The 22,345-nt window shown below is 41.8% G+C and overlaps 1 protein-coding gene across 3 annotated transcripts; it reads right to left on the bottom strand.

Moving 5' to 3' along the window:
• Positions 1 to 20,614, bottom strand: GTF3C2 (general transcription factor IIIC subunit 2). Of its 3 annotated transcripts, none has more exons than XM_036225130.1 (19): positions 20,189 to 20,614; positions 12,306 to 12,575; positions 11,822 to 12,143; positions 10,952 to 11,237; positions 8,817 to 8,911; positions 8,377 to 8,454; positions 8,130 to 8,228; positions 6,799 to 6,894; positions 6,506 to 6,617; positions 6,181 to 6,289; positions 5,086 to 5,111; positions 4,771 to 4,900; positions 3,023 to 3,167; positions 2,760 to 2,921; positions 2,480 to 2,567; positions 2,091 to 2,219; positions 1,636 to 1,788; positions 1,379 to 1,486; positions 1 to 1,070 (listed from the first exon to the last, which is right to left on the bottom strand). In XM_036225130.1, exons 2-19 carry the CDS (start codon positions 12,550 to 12,552, stop codon positions 852 to 854), a joined length of 2,604 nt encoding a protein of 867 aa, XP_036081023.1. In that variant the 5' UTR covers positions 12,553 to 12,575; positions 20,189 to 20,614; the 3' UTR covers positions 1 to 851. The 3 variants fall into 3 exon arrangements, with proteins under 3 accessions (XP_036081023.1, XP_015984497.2, XP_015984496.2); XM_016129011.2 differs by having other exon boundaries at positions 6,799 to 7,026; XM_016129010.2 differs by lacking the exon at positions 20,189 to 20,614 and having other exon boundaries at positions 6,799 to 7,026; positions 12,306 to 12,595.
• Positions 20,615 to 22,345: the final 1,731 nt, after the last annotated feature.

A 22,345-nucleotide genomic window follows, 5' to 3' on the forward strand; every position in this document is an offset into this window, starting at 1 on the left:
TTATGGTAACTGAAGATATTTAATCTAGAGAAGATGTCTTGGGAAACACATGATCGCTATTTTTAAATACTTAAAAGGGAAATCACAGGGAAGAATGACTAGATTTCCTAATACCCATGGTAAAATTTATAGAGGTATACTCTCTGACTTGATGTAAAGATATTTTAAAACCTGACTGTCTACAAGTGCTCAAGTAGGGTCAGATGACCAGTGATTGGGAATATTTCAAAAGCAGGAGCAAGTAAGATCTGAGCCACTGTTCTATTGGTCGGATGTTTGTGCTGTTCCTTAAATAACTATTATAAGCAGCTTCAGTCCAATAAATTACTATCACCCTGTCATGGACCTGTGTGTTGGTTACTCTAAAGAGGAAGGTAGGGAGGCAGTCATTTTGGATCCTGCAATATAGTCAGACAGGGGCCTTCATGCAGATACCCTTTCCAGTTCTCCAAACATCCACTCGCATGTGGTCTCAAAAACACCCGGTACCTTTACTTAGCTTTACCCACTTCACAATAGGCTCAATATGAGCCATTTGACTCCCAAGCATATGTCAGGCCTGAGTGTTTCTTGTGAGCCATAGTTTTAGGCTGAGGAACCTTGAGAGTTGAGGAGGGTGAGCCCCCCTGCCCGCAGGGGGCTGTGATGATAAGAGAAGTCTGTGGAAGGGGGGCTGTGATGACAAGAGAAGTCTGTGGAAGGAGAGGTATCTATGGAATCCTGGGGAGGCAAGTCTAAAGGTCCAGGCCTGGCAGCATCACTGTCCAGGAAGGCCCCAGTTCCTATGGCCTGTGCATAGGGGCCATTTGTTCTTGGCAGACTTCATTCCAAGGGTCCTATGTGGATCACAACTAGGGACTAGGTAGAAGGCAATGGCTGGTTGGAGAGAAGCCAGGCTCTTTAGTAGGGGAGGATGGTTGGAACATAGCATTGAAGTGAGCTCGGCTTTCAAGTTGCATACGATGGCCCAGTGGGGAGGTGAGTCCACGGAGAAAATGGATCCGAACCAGCCCCGACTGTCCCCCAGATACCAGCCATCCATAGGAGTCCAGGTTTGGGCTAAAACGTACCTGTGAAGAGAATAGAAAACCAAAGAAAGATGCTCATAGTTGGTGCTTTCGGGTGAATCCTAGATGTAAGAACAAACAACAAGAGCCACAATCTGAAAGGCGAGCACTATGATGGGGTAAGGCAAGTAAGAATGAGAAGACAATGAATGAGGTACATCTATCATGCTCTTGAAGATGAGCCTGCCAGAGCTATTTTCCCTCCTTAGCTAACTCTGTTGCCTTTTCATCTCTGATTTCACTGAGCACAGTCTCAGAGCTGGAAGAAAATGAGAGTGAAGTATAGAGACGATGAGACCTACGATTCTTACCTTATGAATAGCCTCCAGCTGCAGCCTGTCCAGGCAGAGCTGCGAGTGTCCCTCTCCCTCCTGCATGCGTAGCATTGGTTCTCTATGGAGCAGGTCGTGGAATGATCCCTGGGGAGGTTTGTAACAGGAGAGGGAAAGCGAGCAGCCTCTTAAGTTTTGCATCTTTGTGCTGGAACTTCTTAGGATCCCCTACCATACAAGGACTAAAGTTTTCTACCTTTTCTAATGCCACACCCACTTTCCCGGTCTCAATTTACCAAATCTGTGTCTTGAAAAAGCAAGTAGTGATGGTTGACAGTTTCAGGATAAGTTCGAGCCTTTGGAGGGTTGGGGGCCCCAGATGAAGCAGAAGAGTGGCCTTGACCTTCAGGATTGTCCTGATATGGCATCAGATCTGCTTTATATATAGGCTAGAAAGGAGACCATGAGATTAGGTTTCATAATACTGAAGACAGAATAAAATTAAAAGAGAAAGAAAATTAGTTTTGGGCAGGAGACTCTTAAAGATGGAAGAAAGTAATGTGTTTAGACATATGTTCAGATGCACTAGGGTAGAGAAGATTACATGCAACTCTGTGCTAAGACTTCTGGGGTTAATATCAGGGCTGGGAGACTAATCTGTACACTAGTACTAATTTGTAGTACTAATTAGGGAAGTCATGTGGATTAGGACCCGTGAGACGGTGCTACCATTAAATAGTCATATACTTACGAATCTTCGCTCTATAGGTCGCTTGACATTTATTGGGTTCAGTGCCATATCAGGCAATATAGCTGCAATGAGCTCCCCGGATATGTCTCCTGCGGCTATTGTCCCAAGCCAGTCAGATCCTGAAAGACTCTAATAGGAAGAAATGGATCTCTTTCATTCATTCATTCATTCATTCATTCAGTTCTATAAACTGGTAATAACTGAAGTCTCAGGTGGGGAGAGACACACACACAAACAAAAATGAGTTTCTCATAACCCATATCTTTGATGATAAAGTTACTACAAACCTATCTTCTTCTCTCCAAAACTACTATCTTTTCCTAACCACCATTAAGTGGGTAAAGGAATTGTTTTCCTGTGTAATGAAGGTTTTGTAGAGAGGGGCTCACCCAGACGGTGCCTTTTCGAGGAGCAGTGAAGTAGGCCTTAAAACCAAGGTAACCAGCATCAATGTAATGAATCCCACAGAGTCCATAACTATAAGAGAAAAAGAAAGTAAAATCTTCCTTTTTCTAAAATTAGATTAATTTCTTCTCCCCACTTCCTTCCAGAATTCAACCTCAGTGAAACAATCCCCAACTCTCCTCTCCCCACAACAATCTGGCACACTTTGCACCCCAACCCTTAGGGCGTGTCCCCAGAGCTCCTCCTATGTCCATCCTGCCGTACGAGGCGTAACAGTTGTCCTGAGCCACAGTGACACCATTGTAGGGGAGCAGCCAGGCCAGCTCTGTACTCAAGAAGCGCTTGATTGAGTTTATTGGTTCATAAGGTCGTCGAAGATCCCAGAATTTGATTTTCCGGTCGCTCCCTGCAGAGACTATGAAATGACTGTGGAAAGATGGAAGAGGGAGAAAATCAAATCTGAAAAGTTTGGAAGAGTCAGTCTACCCCGGCTTTACTTCCTACTTCCACAGCTCTCCTGCTCCAACCTGTTGGCTTTGCACCACTGGAGGGTACGCACAGCCTGGTCATGGGCTAGGAAACACTGGAAGGGGTAGAGCTTCAAGGAGCCATCAGAGAGTCGTATCCGCTGCAGTGGCGAGTTAGTAGGAAGGTTCCAGAAAACCACCATGCCTGAGGTAGGGACAGAATGTGTAGGTATTAAGGCAGGTTCTCTCTTCCTCACCCTTATTTCTTTCTCTGTCTTCTACCCTCAGATCTGATCCCTTATGAAAGGATACAGGGATCATGATTAGTAACCAACATTTCTCTGTAGTTTAAAGATTAAATCTAATATTTTTAGTTCTAATTCTCAGCCACAAAAAAAGCGATAGCTTAGTCTGGGACCTGTAGTTGAAGGATAAGTTGAATGCGCCCAGTAGCCTCTACTCTCTGTTAAATAAAAGTAAAGATATTTTTAAAAAACATAAATCCTCTAGGGCAGATTTAGTAAACTACAGCCCAGGGGCCAAATATAGTCTGCTGGCCTATTTTTGTAAATAAAGTTTGACTGGAACACAGCCATACTCATTTGTTTACCCAACGTCTATGGCTGCTTTCACTTTACAATGGCAGAGTCGAATAGATCTGACAATAGCCAAACAGCCCACACAACATAATCACTATCTGGACCTTTACAGAAATGTTTGCCAACTCTGCTCTAAGACAAAGAACAGGCAAGCAGCCAAAAGAAACAAAATATAAAGGAACAGAAAACAAATGGACAAACAGAAATTAACTCAGCTGACCCAAAACAAGTTGACCCCTGACCAGGCTGGCAAAGGAGGAATTAATCAAAAGTATAACTTTGATAAAAATAAACAATAAATTAAAGAACAATAAGAATTTAATAAATAAAGTTTTAGAAAAATATGTGTAGCTACAACTTCTTTTATACATAAATTCAGGAAATGTAGCACCTATGAACTTTTCTTGAAAAAAAGAACATACTGACAATAAATTACAGCTAAGCGATATAAATAATCCAGCAATGGAGGGGGAGACAGATAAAAGGACTGGTAGAGTTTTACAATTATTTCAATATAAAATTAAGATTAAATGACTTTGGGGATTAAGATAGCAAAACAGCATCAAGTATCATGTACCTTGACAATGTAAGACTAAAATCATCAAAAGAAACAGAATTAGAAGATGTGGGAGGGATGATAAGAAGAATATGAATGCTCATTGCCTTAACCCAGGAGAATAAAGTCTATTGATGTCTAAAAATGAACTTGTTATTAAAAAACAACAACAACCTAGTAACTCCAACTAGTTAATATTATTTATAATCTCTTTGATTCTTTTTTAATCTTAAAAATATCTTTAAAGAACTACTGTCTCTGTGATAAAGGAACATTTATTGGGAGCTTAGTTAATCTTTCAGTTTCATTTGTCTTTTTCTTCTGTAAAATTAAAGTTTAATTAAACATAATATCTTTTATTTTAAAACAGCTTATAGAGTATGATCCCATTTTTATAGAATTACTTCTCTCTTCATCTAATCTTGTTACCTTTATATATGCATAGAGAACTGCATGAAATTATGTTCATCTACTCAATTATTTTTGAGTGAAAACATTCTAGTGACTTTTTTGTTTGTATTTTTTTTACAGTGCTTGAATATTTATAATTACGTAATGCCTAACACTAAATCAAAGAAGAAACAACGACCCAAAACAAGCACGTATCAAAGCTTAAAGAGCAACAGCTCCTTACGTTTTGTTTTGTTTTTTACCATTATAGTATCCAGCAGCCAGGTGGTGGTGGGGCCGCGTGGGCATCCAGGCCAGGCTAAGGCACTGACCACACTCAGAGGGGTCTGAAGCTTGCATAGACCCCACCTGAAGAGTTGCCACACATTGTACCTGCAGAGACAGAAGAGACAGGACTAGGGTTAGGGACACTGACTGTTTGGAACTAAGACTCAAATCAGTGTTTAATCCAGCAGGATGGAGAGATTTTTCAGAGTTAGAAGGAGATACACTACAGAATCAGTAAAGGAGGCTCTAGAAGACGGAGCCTCAGCGAAGACAGCAGGTTCCTCACTCACCTTATAGATGGCGGGTTTCATTGCATCTGTGAAGAAAAAAGAGCAGTAACTGACACTCTGGATCCAGTGGACTAAGGTTCTAATCAGCCTTGCTTAGATCGGCACTCTGCCCTTTCAATAATGACCTCCCCCTTACACTCCTATCTTTCCACCACCAAATGTATGAACCTTTCTCTGCCCTATCTTCTTTTACTCTCCTGTTATACCTAGTAGTATCCTTCCTCCTGTCAGAATGGCTGATCCCTCCACTCTGCTCTCTTCTCATCATCTACCACCTTTTCCAGAACTTTACTATTTGGTTACTCTTCCTTTCTCCTGCATTATTCACTTTCTCTCTCCCTAGGGGTCATTCTCATATTCACATGTAAACATGCACTACTGTCTCCTATTTAAACCAACCAAACAAATAAAATCCTTCCTTTACCTCCAGCCGCCACCCTGAGTTATGTGATCCCCTTTACAGCCACACTTCCGGAAATGCTGTCTGCCCATTCTATCTTCACTTCCTCGCCTCCCACTCCCTCCTCAACCCACTTCTCCACCAGACCATGAAATACGGGATTTCTCAGAGTTTGAACCTGGATGCCCTCCTCCACACTCAGTATAGTTGAAAAGCAAATAAATTAAACAAATAAGAGCTGCCTGTTGCTCATCTTCAGCTCTATATTCTCTCCCTCTCATCGCAACAAAGACCGTGTTTCTGTGTATGTGTGGTGGTGAGGGCAAGAGAGGCTGAAGACAGGATTAGAGACAAGCCCCATCCACCAGCCTCAGCCTGCAGCAGCTCTTTACACATCCAAGTACCTGGCAATAAGATGGAGGAAGCCTGAGAACACAGGAGAATAGGGAAGAGGGAGATATGAAGGCAATGTGTTGAAAGAGTGCAGTTCTAAGTTTACAAAAGAGAGTACCAGTTGTAGGCTGTAAAAGAGAGAGGTCAGTACGAAATGTGGGAAGTCAGAATGGGAGGTGTGACTGAATAAGGTTTTGTACTAGAAAGACGGGGCCTAGAGGAGTTTCAGGGGAGATGGGACAGGCTCTACTAGGCTCTGGTCACAGCTACAGCAGCCCCATTCTCCTTGCTGTGCTACTCACCTGGAGGCTGCTGAGCTTGGAGGGCCTCAGGATGGGGCAGACTGAACAGCAGCACCTTCCCGTCTGAGCAGGCGAGAGCCAAGAGACCCAATCGAGGCAGGAGAGGAGCCTAGAGGGTGAGACCAGACCTGCGCTGAAGCTTGTTGCCTCAGGCTTCTCTCAGAAAACTTTGGAGGTTCTGGTCTCTGAAAATATGATATGGAACTGCTAGAAAAAGATCCATCCACCACTCTCCAACCTCCCTTCCTCCAATTCTGGGAACGCCCAGTGCCTCTTTGTCCTGGTTCTGAGTCCTAGGGCCATCCCATAATCGACTTGGAGGTACCTTCCGAGGGGTGCCTGGAAGCTCCCATGCTCCACTGGGGCAGAACTTGAGGTCCCAGATGCAGCCGTGGTCACAAGCAATGCCATAGACAAAGTGCGCCCTGTTGCCAGGACTGAGGAGAGAAAGCACGTGGGGAGAATGGGTAGGAAGGAGAGGCCTAGGGCTGCCAGAGCCTGTGGTCCTCTCGTCTCAAGCCAAACCAAGCCCTTTGCACCTGTCCCCAAGCCTGCCCAGCCCCATCGTCCTCTCCTCCTCAACCACCCTCCCATGGCAGTGTCCCAGCCCCACCTCACCAGCTTTCTTGCTGCAAGGTCCCAAGGCCCCAGAGCTGGAGCAACCCAGGGCCCGAATGAAGTTGGCTTAGTGGGTGTGTTTCATTCATATCAGGGCTGGAGAAAAGGGCCACATACTGTGAGGCTGCTGCCCCCTCTGGCACTGGGCACCAGTCCAGAGCCCAGAGAGGTCCCCCTGTGAAGAAGGACACATCCCAGCGCTCTGGGTGTGCTGTGATCGAGCTAAATCTAGAGAAAAGTCAAACATGGGATAAAGAAAGGAGTTAATAAAAGATAATAAAAACTTCGTTGGTGAATGGATAAATAAACTGTGATACATCCAGACAATGGAATATTATTTGGCACTAAAAAGAAATAAGCTTGATATCAAGCCATGAAAAGGTATGGGAGAACCTTAAATGCATATCACTGAATGAAAGAAGTCCATCTGAAAAAGCTACATACTATATTCCAACTACATGACATTCTGTAAAAGGCAAAACTATGGAGAGAGTAAAAAGATCAGTGACAGGTTTGGTGGGGAGGGATAAATAAGTGGAGCACAGAGAATTTTTAGGGCAATGAAAATACTCTGGTGATACTATAATGATGAATACATGTCATTAAACATTTGTCTGAGCCCATAGAATATACACCAAAAATGAACCCTAGTGTATGGACTTTGAGTGACTGTGATATATCAATGTAAGTTCATCAGTTGTAATGCACCACTCTGGTGGGGGATGTTGATAGAAGGGGAGGTTATATGAGGATAGGGGCTAGTGATATACAGGAAATCTCTGTACCTTCCTCTCAATTTTCCTGTGATCCTAAACTGCTCTAAAGAAAATTAAGCCTTAAAAAAAAATGGTAATAAGGACAGAACGGGAGCTCCATGGGGAGCTAGTATGAACTGGCTTAAGCAGGCGCCAGAATATCAAGAACAGTCTACAAGTGAGAACGGTCCCAGCCACCTTTTGTATTTTCCTCCTTTCCTTCCCCAAGTCAGTCTAGCTCTAGCTTACCTTCAGAGATGATGGGGTGTGCATTTTGTTTACTACAGTGCTCTCTCTAGGGCCAGTCTCTCAGAGAATGTTCTGAGTAGGTGTGACCTTGTAAACAGGTTTAACCTCCCATCTCCTTAGCTTCCCTGTCTGGCCAGCAGCAATGAGCACTGAAAAGTAGAGGGGACTGACCAGATCTAGCCAGGACTCTTACCCTTGGGACCAAGTGGACCAGCATCAGGGGAAGAACTGGGTCAATCTGTCACCCCTTTCAACATGCATTTTTCTTATTTACATCTCCTAGAAGCAGAAAAAGAAATGTAAAATCTCTTTTGATGTAATCTTCACCTGTTTATTCGGTAGAGTGTGCCATCTTCAGGAAGTCCTTCCCGGTGTACAGAAAACAGTGGAGACTTCTCCTCCTGGGGCAGGTAGGGAGCTGCCTCACTAGGGAAAAGCAAAGGGAACAACAGCCTGAACTTGGAAAAGTGTCCTCCATCCCAGGATATTCATCACAACTCAAGAGCCCTCTGCCACCCTTCCATCATCAGTGGGGTCACCCCCTCTAGGCTTCAAAGATGTCTCTTCGACTTACAGTTCAGATAACAAGTGCCACTTCCAGGCTAAAGGAATCCATTCTGCAAACTCCCAGTATGAATGCTTCTGTTCTCGGCTGAGGAAACAGAAGTGTTAGTGAAGGAGGAGAGAAATTCTGGAGCAGTGTTGTCCAAAGAAAGTTTCTGTGATGATGGAGGTGACCTATTATCTGTCCAATATACTAGCTGCTAGTTGGACACTAGACATACGACTAGTGCAACTGAGAAACTGGACTTTCGAGTTTATTTAATTTTAATTAATTTAAAATTAAAGGGCCATGTGAAGCTAGTAGCGACCATATTGGACAGCACATATCTAGAGCTCTTGCCTATGAATGTCTTCAGTGTTCTGCCCTCTTTCCCACGGCCCCACTTCTAGATTACCCTTTGCACTCCACCACCAGCTTTTCATCCCCAGGCCCCATTTCCCAAGTCTCACAGGTCCTTGGTAAGATGGAGGCACTTCCAAACAGGAGCCATGATGTGATTTGGTAAGCCATTGGGAGCCACTCCCCGGCAGTGTGGCTTCTGCTTCTGAGGATTGAATTGAAGAAAGTGTAAAGGTAAGAATTTTATAGGCTGGAGAAAGTCCCTAGGAGACAGCTTTTACTTTTCTTGGTACTACTTCCTTTCTAACCTCTGCTCACAATCTTAAAAGGTTTATGTTTCAACCAATACAATGACTTCTCTACCTTCCGCTTCTACTCCTCTCCATCAAAACTGCAAAACCTTTATCTATTTTCTGATCATCTGCATGCACTTGATTCAACAGGTTCCCATTTACTTCTTAAAACTCCTGTCCTATGGAGCCTCTCCTTATTCCTCCCACCCTTCTAATATTCCTTCATGGGCTCTCCTTCCTCTAATAGGTTTAACTGATGATGGTACAGCCCAGAGCCTCCCTCATTTTTTTGCAACCCTCTATATACATATCGTTGGTCATCTTGTCCCATGGCTTTGATCACCATCATTACACCTGATTATCAAGTTTATATCTTAGAAAATTTAAACCTATTCGGTTTCAACTTTTCTAGACATATAGGGTGGCATTGAGCCATACTAGAGTATGAGGCAAAAGGAAAAATCAGTAATACAGTTCCTGTCTTTATTTAAAATTTTGATATTTTGTTCATTATAGATTTGTTGAATTTTGATTTTTTTAAATGTTACATCAAAATATTTATCTTGATTTCTGAGGAATCTGCTGCTCCTCAATGTTGCACTGGAGACAAGTAAGGCACTAGTCCTTTATGTGTGACCAGTAACCGGATATCCCTAGAAGAATGGCAATGGCTGACAGACTCCCCCAACTCAATCTGTCAGAAAGTGAGCTCATCGCTGGCCCTGTCCACCTTCACCCTTCCTGCATCCTCCACTCTTCCTGTGTTCCCAAGACCAGTGCATGAGAGCACCATCTAAACTGGAAACTCCCATGCCTTCTTTTCCTTCTACTCCTAAGTACTATTAATGCTCTTATATGCCTCTTGAACCTGCACCCCTTACCTCTCCTCCTTCACTGCTTGATTCTGGCCCTCACAATCTCTCATCTGGATCACTGAAAGTGTCTTTTAATTGTCAACTGCAAACTGATCTATTTTCTTAACTGACTGTGTTATTTTTCTACTTAAACACCTTTGTTGTATAGAGTTTTTATTTGGGATGATGAAAAAGTCTAGGAAATGGATAGCAATGATGGTTGACAACACTGTGAAGGCACTGAATGCCACTGAACTGTACATTTTGTAAATGGTAAATTTTCAGTTATATATATTTTACCACAATTAAACACACAGACAGACACCTTTGTTGGCTCCTCCCAATCTTAGTCCTTTCATCCTCTCTAGTGTAATCTCCCCACCACTTTACACCCAGCCCTATACCGCAGCCATAACCAGTTCCTGGGAAAACCCATCAAACTTCCATTCACCTTTCAAGACCTAGCTTCAGGGTGGGTGAAAAAGGGGAAAAGATTAAAAAAGTACAAATTGGTAATTACAAAACAGTCATGCGGATGCAAAGTATGGCATAAGGAATTTAGTCAATAATACTGCAATAATTATATAAGATGGGTACTATATCTATCAGGGTGATCACTTCGTAAGTTATATTAATGTCTGATCACTATGCTGTACACCTAAATCTAATATAATATTGTATGCCGACTATAATTGAAAAATCAAAAAATTATTTTTAAAAGAGGAAAAAAAAGACCTAGCTCAACTACCATTCCTCTGTGAAGCCTAAGCAGTTAATCACCCCTCCTCTATATGCCCAAAGCATTTTGTTCACTCCTAGTCTAGCACTTAGCACACTGAACTTTGAGAGGCAGGATTCTTGTCTAATCCACATTTGTGTTTCCCAGCACAGAGCAGATACTCAGTATACGAATGAATGATCTTGTTTACTCATATCCTCAGCCCCTGCAATTTCAACTGTATTTGAAGTTGTGCTTTCCTTCTTTTACCTCTTTTAGCCCTCACTGTTAGTAGGCCAAAGCCTTCCTCTTGGGCACCCTGCTGACGCCCCTAATAATCCTACTATTTCCCCATCTTCTTTCTTGTCCATTCAGGTTACCGCTGAAGTGGATCCTCGTGGGGTGCTTCGGGGCATGGCAGGCTCAGGGTCAGATGAGCTCTCACTTGGGGCCTCGCTTTCTTCTCCATCTTCAGCCTCAACCTGGAGAACGAAGTCTTCATCCCGTGCGGTGTCATCCTCTTCTTCTCCACCTTGACAGGCTGCCTGTTGCCGGGTTTTCTTTGGTTTGGTGGGGCTGCTCACCTTGGGGCTCTCAGGACAGGATACTGGAGCAGGCAGGGCTGTTGAGAGCTCTTCAGCCAGCTCCTGAAGATACAGAAGTGCCCTGTGGGATGGGGCAAAGTCAGAGCCATACTCGAACACTTAACTAAGAGCCCACTTTTCCAGACACTTGGCTGATTCTTATCTCACTGGATCCTCCCGGCAATCTTGTGAAGCAGATATTAATTTCCCTTTCCCTTTTGATAGAGACGAAAAAACAGAAATCCAGGAAAGTTAACTGGCTTCTCCAAGATAGCATATGTGGCATCTAAACCCAGGTCTTCTGACTCTAAGTCCATAGCACTTTTCACTCTCCCACAGTCAAAAATCATGAAGGGCAAAGGAAAAGAATGGAAGGGCACAAATAGACTTATATATATTGGGTGGTAAAATTACAATGAAGACCTGGGGGGAAATTGTGAAAAATGTGATAGGATACAAGGTACAGAAAGAAACCTCCCAGACAAAGTTAGCAACAGAAAAATTGTGTTGTGGCCAGAGCTAGAAGAATGCTCAAGCCTCCAAAACCCAGACACCGTTCCCGCTTACCCGATGCCTCATCTTGTCTTCTCATCACTCCAACATCTGCCCCACCCTGATCCCTTCACCCCAAACCCCCTCCACCAAGCTGTGCCCAACAATCCTTACACTTGGGCAGCCCTTCGGCGGGGTCGTTCCCCAGGCGGGGTCTCAAAGTCCTCAGGGGGCCTCTTAGGAGGTGGAGACTCTGGCTGATCTAGGCCTTTGGACAACTTCAGCAGCAGCAGCTCTGCCTTGGACTTTCGACCTCGTTTCTTAGGCATGGGAGTGGATAGAGGGTTGGATTGATCTAAGAGACCAGGAACCAGAGGGGCTGATGGAGGATTAGGTTGTTGGGGCCTTTTTGGGCCTCTCCGTGTCCTACCACCTCTCTTCCGGCCAGGCTTTGAGGCCTTGGGCTTTGAGACTTTTGACATCTCTGAAGAAAGATCTGTAGAGAAGAATATGGGTCTGTGAAATGACACCAGAGCTCAAACCTCTTTGGAGTAGACTATACCATACCCAGGTCTGTAAGGTCCTATGAGCTCAACCTGCTCACTTTCATCTTAAGCTAAGCATGGGGAGAGAAACAGATGAAAGGACAGGTACATACCTTGCTGTTCCAGTCTGGAGAGGCTTTCCTGCTCTGGAAGGAACTTCCTCTCATCGAGAGAATCCTCAAATCCAGACAAAGGGGTGGGTAAAGACATCTCTACAGAAGTCTCCGTACTGGTTGTTTCTGAAGAGGTCTTGCCATCAAGCTGGTTTAGCACCTCTTGTCCAGGAGAGTCTACTATAGTCATGTTCCCCACGGGGCCGGCCTCCCCCAGGGCAACACAGCCGACCCCGCAGGTATCCATCAGCACCCCTAAAATGGCAGCCCCTGCATACAGAGACATACAAATGAGTTGAAGGCAAAAGCTACTTGCATTGGCTCAGAGTTTTCTATTTTCCTGCATTTTCTCCCCTCACCTCCACCCTTCCTAACCAGAAACCTAAGCTCTTTGATCATTCATTCATTCATTTAACAATAATTACCAAACATCTTCCACATGTCAGGCACTGTTCTAGAAACTGGTAATATAATAAATAAGCAAGACAGACAAAGTCCCTTCCCTTATGGAATTTACATGTTAGTGGAGCTGATAATAAATAATAATGAAGCTACCATTTATTAAATGCTTACTATGTGCCAAGCACATACTAAGTGCTTTATTTACATTATTTAATTTAAAGCTCATAAGTTTTCTTACAAGGATACTACAATGAATGCCTAGAGCTAACATATATCTTTGTGACTATTAGTCAAGGAACAGATTTATTCAAAAATAAGTAAAACAGTTCTCTAGTGCCATGCCATTAATCTTTCACCTGGATGGGGGAGGTGGTAGGCTTTGAGACAATTAAGGAACATCCTACTATGTTAAGAGACCTTTTCCACATTGAAGAACAGACTAAAAAATAGTCATGCATTTTCATTTTCTTCAAACCCAGGAAATTAGTTGTGAACCATGGATGAAAGTAAATGGACAGAGGTAAACAAAACATTCATTACCAAACCAAAAACCTAAGCAAATAGAACTGAGCAAGGGCATAGTTTTCTGGTCTGTGACAAAGAGAAAAAAATAGCTCAAATCCCCGGAGGAAACCTCCAACAGGTCTTTCTATGTCTTGAGCATAAAGAAATCATCAGCTTCAGTGGCAATGTGTGTAGTAATATAAACTCCTTAAGAAATGTCATACAAATTAAAGTCCCCCCAACTGTCTCTCTTAAAGAAACTACAATCTAAGCAGATTATAAACTGTAACGACAGCGAACCCTCTGAAGCAGGTGCTGCGATAAAACATAAAAATCATGTGCTAAAGATAGAATACAACAATGTCAAGGTAAACATAGGTCAGTGAGAATTTACCTACATTGTTCTTTGGTAAATAGCAAGTCATGGCAGAGCCACTCTATTCAAAATTAGTAATCAGCAAAAAGGATCCAAATGGGATCTATGCATAGCTACTACAGAAAGAATATGACACAAACAAATGAAAAAAAGAAAGAGAAATGTACCTTTCAAAGAAAGTCTCCAGAAAACAGAAGAAAATTTCTAACAAAAGCTTCTATATTTTCAAAAAAACAGACTGTATAATTCGAAAAACAAGAGATCAAAGAAAAGATAAAACAATGGCAATGTAAAAAATGAGCTGGCAGTCATGAGAAACTGAGCAAAAGAATAAAATTATAGAAACGAAAACCAGAGATGCAAAATGTTGAAATTATACTGCTGAAAAGGAAATGAATGATGTGAAGGATGGGTTTCAGAAAATGCACACAGGTTGCAAAGAGATAAAAGTGATTAGTGAGATGATATGGATGGAATAAAGAAAATGGGAAGCCAACATATGAAAAACTGATAAAGAGAAGAGAGAAGAGAAATGGTAACAGAAAAAAAAAAAAACTACAAAAATTGAATAAAAGAAAATTTCCTGAAATAAAAAATAGAATACTATCCTAAAATGAAAGAAGACCTCGGTCTATAGATCCAAAGGGCTTACAGTGTCAATGGGAAACAAAAATCAACAAAGAATCAACCGGATGAAGAAATAACTTAATGAACATACTAAATTTGTTCTACAAAGTGGGGGAAAAATCAGGGTAGCCTTAGAGTTCTCAAAAACAATTGATTCCAGAAGATAAAGAAACATTAAAACAATCGAGAATTCTTTACTTAACTGGGATGTCATTCGTGTAAAAGCAACAAAATGACGTTCTCAGTGTTTAGGAATTACAAAATTTATGCATAGTCCTTAAAAATAATCCACTTGAAGACCTACTTTAGCCAATTAAAGATAAATCAATATAAAGAACTTGCTAATGGAGAAGTTGTGGTATAAAGACTGGCAATAACCATTTACCCTAGTCATAAAGGCAACTGAGTTTCAACAACCATGATAACCACAGCTATAAAACAGATCCTAACTTAAAAATTTTAAAGGCCCCTAATGTAAAAATAACAGTGTTCTGGTTGTAATGGACCAAGACAAAAGAAGTATCCTAATTTTGCTTCTAAGGCCAGTAAATTAAAAAAATGTAAGTTTATCAATACCATTTATATGTTTAATACAACTAAAAACGGTATACTATATTGCTTCCAAAATATGCAGTAGGCCATAAGAACCAGAGGAATTTTTTAAAAGACTACACAATAAAAGATTAATAAGGAAGCACACATACAGAGATGATGGAAGCAAGATAAAACATTTAGTATAATAAACATATATCAGATAAATTCAGCCATTAAAAGAAAGAATAAAGGATGTGGTGCCATAGTGTAGTGGTTAGCACGTCTGCTTTACATGCAGAAGGTCCTGGGTTCGTGTCCCAGTGGAGCCATAGTCCATGGTTTACGGCCATGACACCCTGACCAAGCCTGATGTCTTATCTCGGAAGCGAAGCAGGGTCGGGCCTGGTTAGTACTTGAATGGGAGACCACCTAGAAAGACCAGGTGCTGTAGGCATAAATAATAACAAATAATAAAAAAGAAAGAATAAAGATTCAGATTGATTTAAAAAGTCAAACAACTACATGCTTTTTAAGAAATGTCTAAACTAAAGGAACTCAAAATGCTGAAAGTAAAAAGAATTAAAATATACCAGGCAAACGTAAGCAAAAAGAAAAGTTTTGATGGTAATGGCAAAGTTGAATTCAGGAGAAAGAGTATTAAATGGAACAAAAAGAAAGTACTTTATAATGAACAAAACTTCAAATTAGGAGATGGCTCCATAGTGTAGTAGTTAGCACGTCTGCTTTACATGCAGAAGGTCCTGGGTTTTGGCCCCATGTGGAGCCACGGACCATACCACAGGTGTGCCAGGTTCCCCAGGTGCACGCCATGAGCGTGTGGGGTGAGACACTCCGCCTTCCGAGATCCTGTTCTTGAAAAAGGGAGACACCCGCCTTCAGAGATTCAGTTCTTAAAAAAGGGAAGTGGCAACATCCATAGGTCAGGGATGGAAGTTTGGGGGTGTGGAATTAAAGAAGGGAGAAAAAAAAAGAAGTTGGGGGTAATTAAAGAGAAAAGAAAGAAAAAACAAACTTCAAATCATATAAATGCCATGAACCTTTAGATATCGAACAATACAGCATCAAAACACATAAAGCAAAATCTACAGGAAATTCAAAAACTACTTCCTTTAATCATTGACAGATCAAGTAGGTAAGGACAGAGAAGATGTGAATAAAATGAATATTGCCCTCTATATTGGTCAAGGTTCAGCTGCACAGAACACAATCCTCTCTAGTCAGTTCAAGCTAAAAGAGGCTTAATAATTAAAAGGTATTAAATGATTCACATCAGTGGGTCTCAAAGTGTGGTCCAAGAACTGGCAGCCTCAGTAACACTTGGAAATCCTACCCCAGATCTACTGAATCAGAAACTCTGGGATGGAGCTAGGCCTTCAGGGAATTCTGATGCACACACAAGTTTGAGAATCACAGATGGATCATTAGGAGGGGTGGAGTGGGGTGAGGGACAGTTTAGGAATAAGTGCTTGTCAAATTGAGGAGCTGTTTTAAAGCTGCTGATTCAAGAACCACATGGCCTCTCCTATGCCATGATGGGGAGCCACCTGTTGAATCAAGAAGCTCCTGCTTACAGCTGATGGCTCCATAAACAGGTTGCCTCTGCGATAATCAGAAAGTGACCTGAGTAAATGCGGAAGACCATTCTCTGGCTCCCGGATCCAGAAACATACCACTGCCATGATCTGCACCAGCAAAATGCATACCTTCTGGCCTGCCTCTCTCCTCTCTAAATTCAAGTCCAAATTTGAGTTCTTCAAGAGCACATCTGATTGGCAAGACCTAAATCATATTTGGAATCTTGGATTGTAAATTTCCAGGAAATGAAATTTCTAGCTTTCCAGGCTCTCAAGAGGAGGCTGCTCATTCTCTCGCATCCCACTTACCCCCAGGAAAGAAAGTGGGATCAGTGTTTTCTCAATTCCGCTACAATGCCTCTTCTTGACCAGCAGTCCTTCCCCTCCTGTAAAAACCTTGTTCCTTTGAAGCTTATAACATTGAGGTGAAGCACTGCTAATCACTACACTGTCACACCCTGGACCTTGTCATCACATAAAACCTTTTAACCTCCAAAATCACTAAAACATCCATTATCTGATCACAACCTCCCATCATTACAGCTAGACTGCTCAACTACTATCACTGTATCTATTCTTCAACCATATCGAGCCACTCTATCCATTGATCTCTCCAATTTCTCCCTATGGAGAGATCACATCCAATCTTGCTTGGATTCCTTTATTTTCATCAGATTCTTCTTATTATGAAGTTCCTTTCTTGTCTTTTTGTTCCACACTCCTGGCAAAATTCAAGTCCTGGATGAACCAAATCATCTGTCTTCTCCATGTGTGCATCTAAGCTGCCAAGCGCTAGCAATCACACTTTCTCTCTACTCCAGTGTCTTATCCCCTGGTTCTCAGCAGATGACTTTGTGATTTCTGAAACAAAAACCAAAGCTAGTAGATGGGAGATACTTCAATTTCTTGTCAAGTAGCCTAACACTCTCTGCATCTGAACCCTTCCCTCATCTACTTTCTAAGGCTAAACCTTGCACTTGTGTTCTAGACCCATTACCCGACACCTCCTAAGGAAACTGGAGGTGTTTATCCTTTCCTTTCCATTGGTTCCTTCCAAACAGCCTTTAAATGTTTATAATTCTCATCTTAACACACAGTTATCCTTCAACCCATATTCCTCCTCCAACTAATATCCTCCTCTTCCCTCTCACAGTTAAACCTTTGAAAGAATTGTCTGCCCTTACGTTTTAATTACCCTGCTTCATCCTAACTAGCATATTGCCCCCAACTAATCACTGAAGCGAAAGTCATTAATTACTGTTAGTTAATCCAATTGACACTTCTCAGTCTCCTTTAACTTGACTTCTCAGCAGCAAGGAGCACCAGAGACTACTTACTTCTTTTCTTGAAAGACACTTTTGAGAAGCAATTTAAGTGCAGTAACCTTCCAAATTTTTATAAATGTTCCTCAATCTTTTACAGTTATTTCAATAACACCTATTTGGCAGCTCTTTTGCTTGTTTGCAAACTCATCTCTTTTATGTTTCCAAAGCATTCAACTTAGTTTGCTTTCTTTTCTGTTTTAGAATTGTTTTAATAAAAATTTCACTTGATACAAAAGTTATAAATGTGTAGAATATAAAGAATAACAATAAAACACCTGTTTATCTTCCATATCTCAGCTTAGTTTTAATACAGACAATAAGTCATACTCAAATTCCTTTAAAATTTAAATATATAACATAATATATAAATATAATGACAAACTAACTGACACAAATTCAGGAATCAATACGAGTCTTGGTAAGTATTCAACTGAACTAGTGGGAGTAGAATGACTAGGCCTAAAAGAGAAAAGCCTACATGATTTTGAGCATTCAGTGTGCCATGGGCATCGGTCTGTATGCTTTACAAAGGAAATGGGGAACATCGGTTAACATAAAGTTAAATGGAGATCAGCTAAGAGAACTTCTATGTATGCCTTAAAGATTTTCCATACTAGTATGCATACATCTATCTCATTCTTAATTACTATATGCTGTCCCATAGAATTATAGCTTATTTAGCTATTCTCCATTTAAGGATAATCGAGTTATACTGTTACAAATAATACTGCAATGTGTATTCCAGTAAAGATGTCTTCATTAATGAAAAATTATTTTTCTAGAATGAGCACCTGAAGTGAAATTAGTGCGCTGGGTTGAAGGATATGCACATATCTAAATTTAATGAAACCAATTTATATTCCCACTAACTGTATTGCAGTAAGCATTTTATCACCCTTGCCAATCTTTAATTTTTGCCAATTTGATGGGTGAAAGAATTCTTCCTTATTGTATTTTCATTGACCTGATAATAATTGAAGTTAATTTCTTTTATATGTTGGACATTTATATGTCTTTTATGACCTACCTGTGCATATACTTTGCCTGTATTTCTAGGGCAAATTGATCTTTTCCTCACTGATCTGTTGAGTTAATTGTGTTGCAAATAGTTTCTCTCTGTATCTACCTTTTTTTTTTTTTTTTAACTTTGTTTATAATGTTCTTCTGAAACCGAAGTTAAATTAGTTAAATTTCTCAATTTTCTTTATGGTTTGTTTTGTGTCTTAAAAAGGCATTTTCTACCTTACTGATATAAACATATCCTATTTTATTTTCTTCTAATATTTTTCTAGTTTTGAATCTTACCTGTAGCTGAAGGCAACAGCACCATATGATGGTTAATTTCCATTTATGACTTCACAATACAAATTTTGGACACAGTAAAGGAAGGATGTTTAGTAAATTTATAATAGAGTTTATAAAATTTTACATTTGTATCCTGATTTGTCTGGGTCCCATGCTGTTCCAGGCTGCCAGCCTGACCTCCTCAGCCAAGGGAAATAATTAGATGTTCCTCAAATAAGGAGTTTCTTTAAACACACAATTTCTAATAAACTGTTTCCCAAAGTGTTCCTATGGTACAACTGGTGGTATGCAAAACGATTTTCATGGTACGAAAATGAACAATTTTGACGATTGTTTTTATTTTAACTTGTTTAAAAAACTGTAACAAGCCCATGACCCCCATGGTTTCACCTATATTGGTTAGAGACTAAAGCACTTAAATTTTAAAAATAAATCAAAGAACTATTAAGAAAATAATTGTACAGTTGATAAGAATGGGTGGCAAAAAGTGACGATGTACAGGAATGACTTAAGTTTGTGTAACAATACGCCACAGAGGCAAAGAGGCTTGTCTATACCCTACGCCACTCAAACAAAGTGGGTTATCAGGGGTGGAGTTGAAGTCGTCACCTCTACCTTCCCCAGCAGGCTGCCAACTTGCTATGTGATAAAAGGACCAAACAGGGAAACATAACTGGCCCTTGGCTACGCCAATGGGGTTGCAGCGCGCGGGGCACAACCCCCAGGGCTAGAAAAACCTCAGTGAGGAAGAGGCTACGACATAGCAGAATGAGGAGACTGAACCTCAACTACTAGAGGAGTGACCACCTGCCCGCTCTCACTTCTGGGCGTGGGGGCAGCTTTCACCACTAGCAGGTGCCGAGGTGAGCCCTGAATTGTCTAAGGCTGAGGACTACTGTACGCTCAGAGTCGATGGAGTGTAACGTGAAAGGCACCGAGGCAAGAACACAGGATGCCGCGTTACGGACACCGCGTGGGGGAAGGAGGCAAGACCCGTTGTTAGCAGAGATGGGGATGCACGCTTGCCACCGTGGGGAAGAAAGTGGGGAGGATGATGGTTTCTGTAGCGGCGCGGGGGCTGGAGGGCGCGATTTCGTGCAGAGAGGGAATAGCGGAGCCGGGAGTTCATTCCCAATATCTTAGTGCTACGGCAAAAGGAGAAGGGAGAGAAATAATCGTGAGGCCCCCCCGCACACCCCGCTGCGGTACACTCACCCTCACCAAAGTCCTTCCGGAAGTCCAAGTTCGAAGATGGCGCCGCCCGTCTGGTCGCGGTTTTATGACGAAATCTGATAGCTACTCTTCATAGATGCTCTCCCATTCCCCCCGCCCTGCCGCCGCAGCCAGTGCAAAGGTAAACACGTCAGCTTGGTTGGGAGTTTGTGCCCAAAGGCGTTTTTTGTTAGACTATGTATTCCATGATGCAGTGCGGGGAGAGTTCCCCAGCCCTTTCAGAGCCGGGTAAGCTCCTGGGCTTCAGCGGAGCAGGGGACGCTGAATGGCCTTATGGGAACTGCAGTGTCAAGAAAGGAAGATTGACGATTGACGCCTGCGCAGTTGCTCTGGAGCGCTGAATATCGGCTGTCCTTCAAGACTACCGGACTATGGCCCTCAGGGGCAGGCGTGTTTTTTTTTTTTCTTTTTTTTATACCCACAACAACTGGTCTTCCTAGGTGGTCTCCCATCCAAGTACTAACCAGGCCCGACCCTGCTTAGCTTCCAAGAGATAGGACTTGGATGGCATGGCTGTAGACCAAAGGCTGTAGCTCCACTGGGGCAGGAACCGAGCACCTTCTGTGTGTAAAGCAGGTGGGCTAACCGCTACACTATGGAACCATGTCCTGGACGTGGATCTTAACCTGCAAGTTTAATGCTGTTTGAGCCGAAGACGGAGGCTGGGAGACTAAGGAACCCTTGCTGCTGGCAACCAAAGGACGACTCTGGCCTCCGGTGCGCAGCGGCACTCCCCCTCCCTCCACACACACTAGTGAAGTCAAAGATGGGCGGGACATGGAATCACAATGAAAGGGGATTTGGGGAAAGGACAAGATAGGGAAAGAGCAGGAGTAGAAAAACCTGGCATGGGGATGGTGCACTCGAGTTACACTGGAGCTTGGCCCCTCGCCTTGGTCATAGGTTTTGCCCCACTTCCTCACTGGGAGGTGGGATAGGAGAGAATAAATTTCTACCCTTTCCTGAAGCATTTAAAGCCACATAAATTTCATACGTCTCCACAAATCTAGTGGGAGTGAACAGGATGTATGAATGATGAACTGGAAGGGATGACGTAAACCCTTTTTCTTCCCAAATAATCTCACTCATTAAATTTCATTTACACAAAACATTTAAGAAAAGCATGGGAAGAGCTAGCTAGGATTTATAAACTGGAGTAAAGGGACTCCCATCTCTTCCCCCATTCGCCCCAGTGACCTAAAGACAAGTTAAGGCTGTACTGTAGTTTAGGAACAACTTTGTGAGAGCGCAAACCTGGGTATACTTGAGGCTTCGGTTCCCCCAATACATCATATCTTAAATGCCTGTCTGATGGACAGCTCTCGGTTTCAAACGTTTACTTCTGTTATGAAAAGATCTGTCTCCTCCATTCCTGTTGCCTCAGATTAGGCTATCTTGGACTATTGCAAAATCTTTTTATATTAATAATTGTATTTATTTTTGTAATAAGATATTCACATGGCTCAAAGTTCAAGATAAGGGTGTAAAGTGAAGACTCTCTTCCACCTGTCTCCAGCCTCCCAGACCACATGTACACAAGCAGTGTTTCCTGTTACAGGTCCAAGATATTTTATGTATTTATATGCATATGCAAGTATATATCTTTCCCTCTTTTATTTTCAAAAGCAATTATACACATCTTGCACTTTGCTTTTCACTGAGTGTACCTTGGAGACTTCCATTTCTGAACATAAAAACCTCATTCTTTGTTATGACTGCTTAATATTTAATTATATTAATGTAATTTAACTTAGTCTCTTATTAATATTAATGGCTATTTAGGTGGTTTCCAGTCTTTTGCAATTATGAACAGTGCTGCTGTAAATAACATTGCACACAAGTTACTTCAAATGTGCAACTATAAGTGTAGCATAAATTCCTAGAAGCAGGATTACTGGACCAAAGTTTAGGTGCATTTATAATTTTGATAGGCAATATAAACATTTAGCACAGATTTTTGTGTCAACGTGTCTTCATACTTCAAGTGTTAATTGTCAGTTATAGTATTTGTACATAACACCACACCACAGATTTTTTTCCTGGTTGACTCATAGTGATGAAGACACCCCTGGTGTTTAAGTGTCCAGTAATTGCCCAGGAAGGGGCCATGAGTTTTGGAAATCCAACAAAAGCAAACCA

The sequence above is a fragment of the Rousettus aegyptiacus genome, unplaced genomic scaffold (genome assembly GCF_014176215.1).
Source record: "Rousettus aegyptiacus isolate mRouAeg1 unplaced genomic scaffold, mRouAeg1.p scaffold_m13_p_7, whole genome shotgun sequence".
Lineage (NCBI taxonomy): Eukaryota > Metazoa > Chordata > Mammalia > Chiroptera > Pteropodidae > Rousettus > Rousettus aegyptiacus.

Bases quoted from the DNA above. Each gene is read 5' to 3' on its own strand.
- GTF3C2 (XM_016129010.2), bottom strand. From the start codon at position 12,591: ATGTCTCTGTATGCAGGGGCTGCCATTTTAGGGGTGCTGATGGATACC. The intron at 8,912-10,951 runs GTAACCTGAATG...TTCAATCCTCAG, and splicing joins CACGAGGATCCACTTCAGCG to AAGCAGAAGCCACACTGCCG. The intron at 3,168-4,770 runs GTAAAAAACAAA...TCCCTACCTCAG, and splicing joins GGCTGCTGGATACTATAATG to GCATGGTGGTTTTCTGGAAC.